We start from the raw sequence: 12,065 nt of genomic DNA, 5'->3' as shown, positions 1-12,065 counted from the left end.
TGCTAAATGTTATTGAATATTTGTATATTACCACTTACCGACGTTTCTATGTCTACCGGTTCCGAGTCGTGCAAGTCTCTTCGTCAGGACACCAATTAAGCCAACATGCAAAACCCACTATACGCTTTCACCATAGTTGTTGCACAAAAATATAAACCAACACGACATGCATTTTAATAAGCAGCCCTTACGTGCACTGATTAGATTATGAAAATATTTCATGCTGTGGGAGAAATACTTCAAAAAAGAGGGAGGGGGTGAAAGCAGGGGAAGGTGTATAGTGGGTTTTGCATGTTGGTTTAATTGGTGTCCTGACGAAGAGACTGGTACATCTGGAAACCTGTAGATATAGTAAAGTCGGTAAGTGGTTATTTAAAAACATTTCGTTAAATGTTTGACCACAAGTTAATGCTTTAAATATTAATAATAATTTAAATTTTTGTTTACTTTTTTTTATAGAAATGAGCACACAGATTCAGAAAATGTCAAAAATCGATTTATGTCCTTATTATTGTCGATTCGGCATTCGAGGTATGCATGTAATGTAATCAAATTGCATATTCTAAATTTAAGGATATTCATTCGCTCAATCGTGGAACCTGAACTATTCAATACTGATTTCATTCATAATTAATATATTGTTTAGGTATTAAATTAATAATAATATAAAAATGAACAATTGGTTTAGCTACTTATTATTTTCTGCCACGCTTAAGGTACAAAATTATTGTTGAAGTGAAAGAGTATGTTGGATAAATGGCCCATTTACGGTCCGAGAAGTGAAGAAAGCCGTCTGCGTTATCTGGTCTCGTCCATCCTCTTCTTCGGGCGTCCTCCGCGGGCAGCGTGTACCTCGCCGCCCACTTCCACTATCGACTGCTCTCCCTCTACCGGGCCGCCGCCCCGCCGCCGCCCCCGGCCCGTCCGAGCGCCAGTCACTCAGCGACACCGGCCCAGACGGTCGCGCGCCCTCCGTATCGCCCAGTCAGCTGTACCGCGTATTACTTCACGCAAACCCGACGAGCCGATCGCGCCGTCTCTGTTTTCGACCGAGCGATATTATTTCTTCTCCGGGACCGGAGAGCCTCCGGGGCCGCAGTGCCTTTGTCCATGAGCTGCCGGCCCGCGAGCTGGTATCGCCGGATTACCGTTAGCCGCTCTCTCCGCCGGTCGATGAGCTCTCCGCTGTTTACAGTTACGGATAACATTCCTCCCGTCACGCACGTACGGCGATCTGATTCTCGAGACGTCGCCAACTGAGGCTGCCGGGGCACCGCGACTCCCGCTGGATATGTGGAAAGTCTACGACGACCTGAACTTTTTCGCAGTCTCCCCGGCTCCACGCACTCGCGCTACTTAGAATGATACCTGAGTGATCGGAGTTTCCTTTAAGCATATCCTAGTATAAACGAGCTACTTGAGCATATCACCTTGTTTAAAACATAATTTATTTTACCAAATATATTTACCCTTAAGTCGACTTCCCATTTACGCCTGTGATAAAATCAAAGAAATATTTATTTATCGTTGTAGTAATTTTAATCTAAATTAGTAACAATCAAAACTCCGCGATTCTTCTTGTTTGGCAGCTTTTTGTTAGACTTGCGCGTTTATTGTGTGCTTCGTCCCAGTGTGTATTATTTACCATTTTAATTTGGAACAAAACCCATAGATGATTATTGTGAAACAGCCCTCGAGGCTGTAATTTGTCTGGCGAACATCCAGTTCGGTTTACGTCCCGAGCAGACGAAGAGTGCTCGGAAAGTGAGTGTCTCTTCTACCCTCGCCTGTTCGAGTGATGGATTAAGTGTCCCACGAGATCGTGGTAGTGCCAGTCGCCATGGTCGTGCTGGAGGGCTGCGGGCTGGAAGCCTCCGCCCTGGATCAGCAGTGCCTGGATGCGCTGTACGCGCAGGCGGACCTGTCTCTGAAGGTTCTGCCCAAGCGCTATATCGGCCTACACCAATGGATGTCCCCTATTGGAGCTTCCAAGGATCTCAAATTACAACTGGTTGGTAATCTGCACTTTTACTCCAGAAACGATAAATCATTTCTTTACTCGAGCTAACTGATGAAACGTCATCCGAACTACACTTATGTTCATATTTTGACAGTTTTCTTTCGACAGTAAAGAAAATTTGTCAGTGTTAATACAAAATCCGCTCATTTTAATTATCCTTCTATTCGTTTTATAAGGCGAAATCCCCACTGTTAAATAAAATATGTCGATAAATTCAACTAAAAATGAATTTTCAAAATGTCATATTAAAAAAATTAAAATAGGTGTCAAACTTCTGTAACTTTGGCCGTATTTCATTAAAAAAAAAAAAATTAAACAAATCTTTTTTTAAGAATGACAGTATTTTATATATTATTTTTATTCATTAATGTCAAACCTTCCGTAGTTTCATTCGTAAAAAAGATGCAACAAAATTGTTGATAATTTTATCAATCACATACTAAAAATAAAAATCTTTGTTTACATATTTGATGTTTTGACAACCTTTTTTGTACGCGTGATATTCGTCGTCTTATTTAAATTTTTCGCGTCAATATTATGTCAACTTTCAACTTTGCAATGAAAAGCGAATCATTCGAGTATTTCACAAAATACCTATTTAAGGAAAATATTATAAATCTTCAAAAGTGAACGTATTAAGAAATTTGCCTCATTTAGATTTATTATTATTTATTAACTCGATAAAAAACAGCATTACCTACTATATAAATGCTTCATAAACTATTTTCCTTACCTACTAGTAGAAAATAAGAACAAAATATCGACATTCAAAACGCAATTTGTAGATTGTGTACGTACTCATTTCACTTTTTATCGGTTCATATTTTTTAAATCTTTACGAAATGCGGTTTGTCGTCTATATAATTTCCTGCTTCGACTAGCATATTACACAATCCTTTGTATAAAGTTGATTTAGGCAAAATAAAATAGATATATTGACAGTAATAAAAACGAAGCGCGTGGAGTGCTATAAAAAGTATTTTACCAGCAAAATAAGTAGGCATATTTTTTGTTTGTTTATATTCTAAGCATTAAAATGGAATTATCACAGCGGATTGAGTGTTTGCTCGCCCCCGAGGGCGTGCGCGCGTGGCAGCCCCCGGAAATTACATGTTTTCTAAACACCCAATTTGAAAGGTTATCGTACATGCAACATTCTCAGATCATGCCTACTCACCGCCATGGTAAAACACCGACCCAAACATTTCTACTCGGTCACCGGACGACCTCATCTTCGGAATGTTTAATGACTGAATCAATTTACTACGCGAGATCGTGTCATTATTTGTTAATGTAATTTATGTATTTTTCGTCGTCTCTCTGGCCATTATGTTTACCATGTTGAATATTTACAATTTCCCTCCCCGACACCCCAATTTTACGGCTGGTATTAAGGGAATATACCTCCCCAGCGTTAAAATGAATACCTGCAATCATTTAGAGTATGTATGGACTCCGCGATACATGATATTTATATCGCTAAAGTCCTCTATTTCCTTTGCCCGAGGTTAATGATTGATAATCAGTGTTAGGGAAATGCTTTCCAGTTTTACTGTTTCGACATAAAATTATTTATTTAACCAGATTTTATATTCCTAGATTTATGCGGGAGGAACTGTAGGTTATTTGATGAATTACTTTAGCATACTTTTATGTACGAACATCATGAGACCATTTTACGTGCTAGTATTTTCCTTCGCTTCATAAAATTAATTCTCTTCAATATCTAAATGTATGCAGATTTAGCATTTTCTAGTAAATTACACCATAAAAATATCTGAAAGAGGTTCACTACAAATAACGGAACGATAAATCCTTTGGTAGTGTTAAGTCGAATTCCGTTCGACATTGTTACCTTATAAATCAACGTCAGTTCAGCACGAAAGAACGGAAAATATTTTCCTCCGTTCTACAAAGTATAGGAGTTTAGATTGAAGAACGCCCTTATTTTCAATTAGGTTTTCTATACCGTTAAAATGACACAACCCGGCGTAAAACATTTTCTTTCATTCTCGAGTATTTTTCCAAAATTAAAGTTGATACTCACGTTAGCTTTTCCGAAACACTGCGAAATTTTCGTGGCATATAAATATTATCGCGTGCCATCGAAATAATGAAATTAAAATATTCAACTATTTTTTTACTTTTCAATCCAAAAATTTCGGTCAACATTGTCAAAGTACCTAATTCTTTTTCCGTTACGGGTAGCATTCTTTCCATTTAAATTATTCTCCTATTTTTTGGTGTTAGTTGATTAATATATCACTAGCAATATAAAACACCGTAACAAATCGTTTTAATGTGTATTTCTACCGAAAACTACATTAAAATATTCAATTACAATTCCTTTTATGATTTATATGTTGTCGATAGTACTATTGAAATTCAAACCTTCCTCGGTAATATGTTTGATAACTTGATGGATTTAGTTAAATCACGTGAAAAGACTAACATAATACAGCTAGATTATGTACGCAGAAAAATCGACTAAGCAAATCAATAAATTATAATTCAACATATCAAATTATTATTTCTGATTTTCTATTGATTTTTAAAAACAAATTATTTTTCTATAAATTTTTCGCTTAAATTTATATTTTTAAAAAATGTGACCGCAGTTTTTCGAATAGTTCCTATTCTTAAATATTCTATCTGGAAAATATTTTCTCGTTCTAAATATTTTTATTCATTTTGATTTTTGTGTGAGAATATGTAAACCAATCCGTGATTATGTAAGCATGTATATACATACGTAGCCTGAGCTCTTAATTCCGGATACAATGTTTATTTTTTATTAAATTACAGCATTTACTGCACAGGAAACCGTTACAATATCCACAGTTGCAGGTGTTTAATAAAGTACATATATATTGTATGTGTAAGTAAAGTACGATGTACGCGCAGAGGACTACATAGAATTCCCGAATAAACTGAAACTAAACTGCATTGTACACGGAACATCCCACCAAGTATTGCCAGTACGCTAAATAGCGAAGTGACTGCGCTTGTGTTACAAATCGCTCGTCTCAGTGTCTAGTTTATGAACATAGTTAATCTCGGTTTAATTAAGTTTGCTTGGAACATAACTCTTTTCCAGGGAAATCATTCTTGGGGGGGAAGCTATTATTATTTTATACACACTCGAATTGTCGTAATGAAATGGAACTATTCCGCGTCGCTTTACCGGATTATAAAATATTTGGCTATTATCTTATCATGGAGTAATTCATCGATTTAACAATTACAATAATAAAAATACATAATATAGTTCTATTCCACTTTTAATTATATTTTTATAAGTGACCGGGTTTCGTCGCGATCGACATCGTCAGGCTGTATTATTATAATTAAAACGCAGTTCCACCAAGAAATTTCGTTAAAAAAACCCAATTTATCAACTACAATTATTGTTTGAAACTGCTAGACTATGTACGTGTTTTTATTCCGTAGCATATCTGTTTGTTGATTTTTTTATAATATTTATTTCTTTATTATACGGCACAAGTGCCTTTTACAATATAAACTATAACAATATAATGAGTAAGTTAGATTTACAAAAATTAAAAACTAAAAAACAATATGAAAATATGGGTATAAAAAGAAAAAGAAAATTAACAAGAAATATTTACATGTACATGTATGTATGTCAGCATACAAAAGATATAAAAAATATAAAATGAATAAGCACCGGATCATTACCATAAGTAGCTTTTGTTTGTTAATCTTTAGTATAGAACATCATAAAATATTTATAAATAGATGATTTGAATTCACAGAGTTAAAAATGTGGATATGAGAGGTACATTCGTTTCCTAGTCTGTGTATACGCGGTATTGGTGAGTGACAAAGATAGTTAGTTTGAGAAGGGTGACAATAATATATACTATTTTGTCATTTGTGATCGCTTACAATAACTTCAATTACAGAAATGTCACTTAATAGGGAATAATAATTTATTTTAACTAGCCAAACTTTTACAAACAGAATATTTTAAATTTACAAGTCAAATTAAGAATGAATATAGGAAAATTTAACGTTTAAAAATCTTCAGGGCTTAGAAATCCCCATCTATCAAAAAAGCGCCTTTGAATTCTTTAACGTATATTTTATTAGTAAATAATATTATGGTCATTGGATCGTTCGCTGTCGCGATTGTTAGTGAAATATTAGATTATTCTCTCGCATCGCCAACACGCAGTAATGAAAATTCCCAATTTCTCTGGCACCGCCTAATACCCCTCACCGCCTCGCCCGCCGATATCCGCTCCGCGCGGCAGCCTCCCTTATCGCGACCGCGGCGCGCGTGCGGAAGCACAAATGTCTTCTCGCGGAGGAACTCGCTTTTCGCTTTTCCACAACGTCGTCATAACCGCCGTAGAAGGGAAGAGTGCCGTTACGGTCCCATTTTTGCTTTTCGCTTACCGAACGGTAATGGAAACACCTTGATTACTCTATTTACTTGCGATTTGTAAGCCGATACTAAATATACTTGTTTTTAACACGTACTCGTGACATTTTAATATAGGTACGTTAATTTTTTTCCATGATAAGTACCTTTCTTTTACGGTATTCTGGAGCATTCTCAATATTTAATTAGGTAAGCTAAAATAAGAATTTGATCCGGTCTAGAAATAATCTAATAACGAAGGATCCGGCCAATCACCCCTGTCATCTTTGAATTATAATTTTGATTGGTGTCATTCTTTTGTCAAAGAGATGACAGGATACGAATTTCGCAGAAACTTTTAAATGTGCATAAAAAATGATTATGTTATTTTAAGGCGTAGTTATTAAAAATAAAACAATCAAACCAGCCGTTACTGGTCGATGTTTTTTAAACTTTTGCATTTCCTTCTTAAAAATTGTTTCATGTCTAATTAAATATCTATTATTTCGTGTAATTAATATTAACTACGTAGCTGCGAGACAAAAAGCAAACACCTTCTTAAAAAACAAATAGGAAATATAATATATCTATAGGCTATGGAAGAGTATTAAAAAATATTTTTACAATCTTGTATCAGTTAATAGAAGTATAGTCAACGCACTTGGTAATTGTAAATTTTATTATAAATTTAAGTTTATTTACCACAGTACAATAATTTATTAAGTATATCTCAAAACGTAAAAGCCATGCCTAGTTGGATCACCAATTTTTTCAAACCAACTTTTTCCTGAATATAATCTCCTTGAAACGTCTGGATATTTAAGTCACTCGTGTATTCCCGATAAGCCCAATTTATAACATTCCGGGTACTAAATACACTAATATTCTCACATCCCCGGAACGGTGATCCCGGCTCGGCCCGGTGTAAACAGACCGGAGGACGTATCGCCCGACGCTCAGCCTGCGGACCAGCGTAGCACACTATACGGCGGACGGTGGGAAGAGGGAGCGAGGACCACAGTACCGAGTGTGAGCACGAGACCGATCGTGTTTGTATTAATATTATGCATATGCGGGCCGCGGGGTCGTCCGTAGCAGAAGCTCGCCCTCACTGAATATGCTAGCCGAGTTTAGACTTCATTGCTCCTTATAATCGCTTAAGAACTAATGTCTGAGTAGGTAATTCTTGTCTTCGTGTATGTAATATATCTTATTTTCTTAGTATAACGTTTTTTTCTAGATCAGCACTCAATTATTTTTTTTTAAATTTGTAAGCATATAACACCATTCCCCTACCTGCATCAAATGTTGCATAGGGTACTAAATTGGTACTTTAATTGCAGCGAATATTGATCGTATTTATTACATACATATGTTATCAGCCTTCCACTGTGGGTGCCCGTCCTGGAAGTATGAAACATTTCATTGTAGAAACACCTTTGAAATCTTTAATTTACGCCTGCCCTTCCAGGAATTGAACCTAGGACCTCAAGCATGGTAGGCGAACGCACCAATCACTACACAGTGAGGCGGATTTATCTTCACTTGTTTTCGTTTTTCAGGTTTTTTCCCGAGAGCGCAGCCATCGAGTCTAAAACACTCGCCCGGGGTCTGGTTCTATCTATTTCACTCTCAGTAGTTTATTCTTTATCCGCCCGAACACAGACATGTATATTTACAGTACATAATATTTCCTGAAAAGCGCAATAAAATATATTCAGGGAAATGCAAAAACATTAATAAAAGATTAGGGGTCTAAATACAAAACTTTCACATAATTGCAGCGTGAGGTATGTAGGTTTATTAAGATTAATAGTTTTTTTTTCCAAATAGTCTGAATTGAGTTTTTTGTCAAAGTTACTTTAATTTAATTTACAAAAAATGTTTGCTTTTAATTATTTTTTCAATAAACATTTTTTTTGTGGTCTTATTTTGACAGTTGTTCGGCTTTGCGCGGCCACTTTAGTTATCGCGAAACCACTGCCATTAAAATGTACGCACACATTACCACCACTAGAATCACATAGCTCCTTTCTCTTTTCTTCGGCGATAAAATAAAACTATGTTTGACTAGGCTACAAATAATTGTATTCTGTATTTACTGCGATACGAAGACTGGCAGTGACAGTGGTTATAATAAGTAATAGCCCATAAACTTACTGTGGTTGATGAAGGCTGATTAAATGTTTCAAACCCCATTGTTTGATACAAGCAGTGTTATTAGGACCATTAAGTACTGTAAGAGCTTTGATTCTGTAATGTAAAAATGCCTCCGTTAATACTTTTCTGGCAAGACTCCAGACCTCCCACGGATAAAACTCTTAGCGCTTCTATGTTCTGTTAAACCCGAGGAATCTATTCCCTTTAATTATCTCGAATACTTGAGATTATTTTACTTTTTGCTACTTTCGTTGTATAATTCCCTAACGAATATCCGAGTTAAAACTGAAAATTTTAAATTACCCGAATATTTGTATTATCTTATTTATTTTTAAACGCCTAAAGGGCTTTTACATATACAGAGGTAACAATCAATTTACAAATATAAAAATACAGTTAAAAATGAAGAAAAAAAAAACCAACAAATAAAAATACTAGAAACTAAATTATTATCAATTGTTTTAAAGAATAATTGGTTCTTGAAGCTTGATATATGTATATTTTAAAATATATATTTTTTGGTCATCTGTGTGTTTTTTTCGAGAGAATGAATTCTCGGGAACGGAGAATTAATATGATGCCTTATAAGGCCTATTAGGCACTTAAAAATAGATACATTTAACCAAATCATTTGCACTATTCTGTAACTAATTCGTCTCGTAAATTTATTCGTATCGAAGGCAAAATACGATTTTGAACGCGATAGAGTGAGATGTATAAATTTCAAACGAATAATCTGACGGAACGAAATTGTTGCAGAATAAGCCTCCAGGAACATCAAAAAGATTGTTTACAACATTGTACAAAAAAAAACTGATTAGATATTATTCTTCTTTTTTAATGAGAGCGTGAATTTCTTTTGTCGTTCGTTTTGAAAATTATTTCAATTCGGTATTAAGTTTTTTTTGCATTAATTTCTCGAAAAGAATTTTATTCGCGGCTTTAGTATTATCAAACATGTGCATTTTGTATAAAATCCTTGTACCACCCACAAAACAATACGAAATCCCCCTCTGCCTCACAAAGCCTTCGTTTGCTCACAACTTTCCAATGCTTGTGCAGGTAGTTGTATCTGCCTCTTTGTTCACTGTCGCACAATATGCATTCACATCGCCATGCCGGCCTTAGCGGGGCGGGATCCGGGAAGCGGGTAGCGGGTAGCGACCTATCCGCACATTTTCACTTAGAGGGGAATATGAGCATTTATTCCTTATCGTTCTGGATTTAATGACGAAAAACTCGCCGTTTTTCTTCATGCCTATTAAAGCGAAACGTATCTTGAAACGTTTGTCGAGGCTTTGTAGCACCATGTCTGTCCCTATTTCACCGATTCGCAATAAGCGTGAAATAAACAAAATAGAAAACATTTATAAACATCCCCTTGCTCAGTCTTCGACTGCGGCAATTTAAAGCGTTTGTATAATGTATCATCCTTCTTCTTCTTTCCACATCCGCTCCTAAGTGGAGCATGTGGACATCACCAATTGCCTGCACGAGACCCTTTCGCCAGCCAGCATTTTCGCCTCTTCCCACGTCAATCCAGCGCCCCTTAATTCCGCCGAATAAAGTCGAAAGATCGTCATCGACGGCCTTCCAGGACGGCGGGAGCCTGCAGGTTTAAAGAAGAGGCAACTTGGGGTTAGGTTCTCCTGAGGCATGCGCAGCACGTGTCCAAGCCAGGTCCACAAGACGCTCGTTATAGGAGGCTGCTATCATACTTGTATACCTATAATTTGACTTTTACTGAAAAATAATAAAAATCAAAGCATTTTAAATGTATACCTATAATTTGACTTTTACTAAAAAATAATAAAACTCGTAGCATTTAAATTTCTGATGAAGCCTAATTATTTAACCTTGTCTTTTTCACAATACGCAATGTGTGTGCAAATTTAATCTGGAAGGACTAAATAGGTATTCATATTATTTTCGGCCAGAAGTACCTAATTCCTGTGTATCTTAGAAAATATTTGGTTTTTTAATATTGTTACGTATTCAAGTCTACGCCACATTATATACATGTCTCAATATAAATTAAAAATATGCTTGTCTAACATGAGTGAAATTTATGCCGAGATTTACGGCATTTGCCGCTCTTGGACTAAGTGAATACCTACCTGCATAGTACGTAGAAGATACCCTGGTTTCTGATGCATTCCCTTTATTCATCTATCCCCACTGTTATGTCCTTTGTTAATCCTGTCTTGCTTATAAGGACTGACAAACAAAATGTTTCAACATATAGAGAAATTCCTCACTTAATTTTAAAATTATATTTCGATTTCATAATAAATTGAAGATGTATATTGCATAAAAACTTTTTAATTGCTTTTCCTACCGCGTTATGAATATAAACATTTTGATGTTATTGCGCGGAATCAAAGCTAATTATTGCAAATATTAATTTGTTATTAACATTCTAAAAGCAATTAACTAATTATTTACATAAATATTGTATAGTGTATGCAATTACGTACGCTGCTTCGATTCCGTATGTGGTCTAATCAGAAAGTATTTGAATTCCTCGGTATTGCGGAATCACGGAGTACGTTCACTCTTACAACAATAACTATGCACATCATAATAAAGGTTATAATGTATTATAAACGGGTATTGTGATAAATATGCTTTATTGAAAATGTAAATAAAAAGGATCGTACGGTATTATCAGTATGCATTATTGCCCATCGCATCAGCATCGCAAACATCTAGCAGTTAACCGCGCTTAGAGAATATAAAATATTAACTCAACGGAATTTATTAACGAAATGCGAAAAACTTATTTTCAATAAAAAAACTTAACTTATTTCATGCCTTTTCGGAGTCTCTAGCAAATCCTCTTTGTATTAAGTAAATTCGCTTGATTAATTCGAGCATTGAAATGCGGTGAGTAGGATGTGAGTTGTGTTGAGTGTAGGGTGCATTCGTTCGTAACGTGTGACCGAGTGATATATCTCATTGTGTGATCCGTAACTAGTAAAGTCCATACTTTACCTCCAAATATAAGAAAGCCAACGTTCTTAAAACAAAATTGCCTTGTTGCTCCTGACACCTATTTGTTTCTTTTAAAACTCTGATTCTCCCGCTTGATTGTTTTCGATCGGTTGCGCGGTTTCCTTTCGTACATTATTAAACGCCTACATAAAATAACAGCTCTGCTGAAACTTGCCTCCAGTCAGGTTAGCTATACGGCGTGCGGTGAATAATAGCTGGTGCAATTCTCTCAGGACGGCGAGGTGTGGCGTGAACCCTCGTGAGATTACTACTCCAGAAGCTGCACGATTACCCAGATACTCCTCCGCTAGATCCGCAGTCTGCGGTTTCTCTAACATACAATTATTCCGTTTAACTAACCGCAGCCGTCAAATAATATTATACTCTACTTACCTACGTAAACCGTTAACCTCTCAATTTGGGCCATAAATGTAACATTACTGGCCGTCCTAGATCCGAAGGTGGCACCCCGGGCGCTATATTGCACTGTATCGGTCTTTTTGC

The 12,065-nt window shown here is 36.0% G+C and overlaps 1 protein-coding gene across 5 annotated transcripts in view; it reads left to right on the top strand.

Moving 5' to 3' along the window:
- The first annotated feature begins 930 nt into the window (after positions 1-930).
- Positions 931-12,065, top strand: part of pum (pumilio) — a 144,233-nt gene continuing 133,098 nt past the window's right edge. For 3 of the 5 annotated variants that reach the window (XM_088230520.1, XM_088230517.1, XM_088230516.1), the window contains exon 1: positions 934-2,011. Coding sequence is in view for 4 of the 5 variants with exons in the window: in XM_088230517.1 (XP_088086643.1) it covers positions 1,841-2,011 (171 nt within the window). In the remaining variant the exon portion in view is untranslated. Of the gene's footprint in view, positions 2,012-12,065 lie in introns of all 5 variants that reach the window. The other 2 variants (XM_088230518.1, XM_088230519.1) reach the window with 2 other exon arrangements.

The sequence above is a fragment of the Micrasema longulum genome, unplaced genomic scaffold, assembly GCF_059751315.1.
Source record: "Micrasema longulum isolate JH-2025_06_02 unplaced genomic scaffold, ASM5975131v1 h1tg000777l, whole genome shotgun sequence".
In the NCBI taxonomy this organism is placed as follows: domain Eukaryota; kingdom Metazoa; phylum Arthropoda; class Insecta; order Trichoptera; family Brachycentridae; genus Micrasema; species Micrasema longulum.
This window is presented reverse-complemented; position numbering and strand designations above follow the sequence as displayed.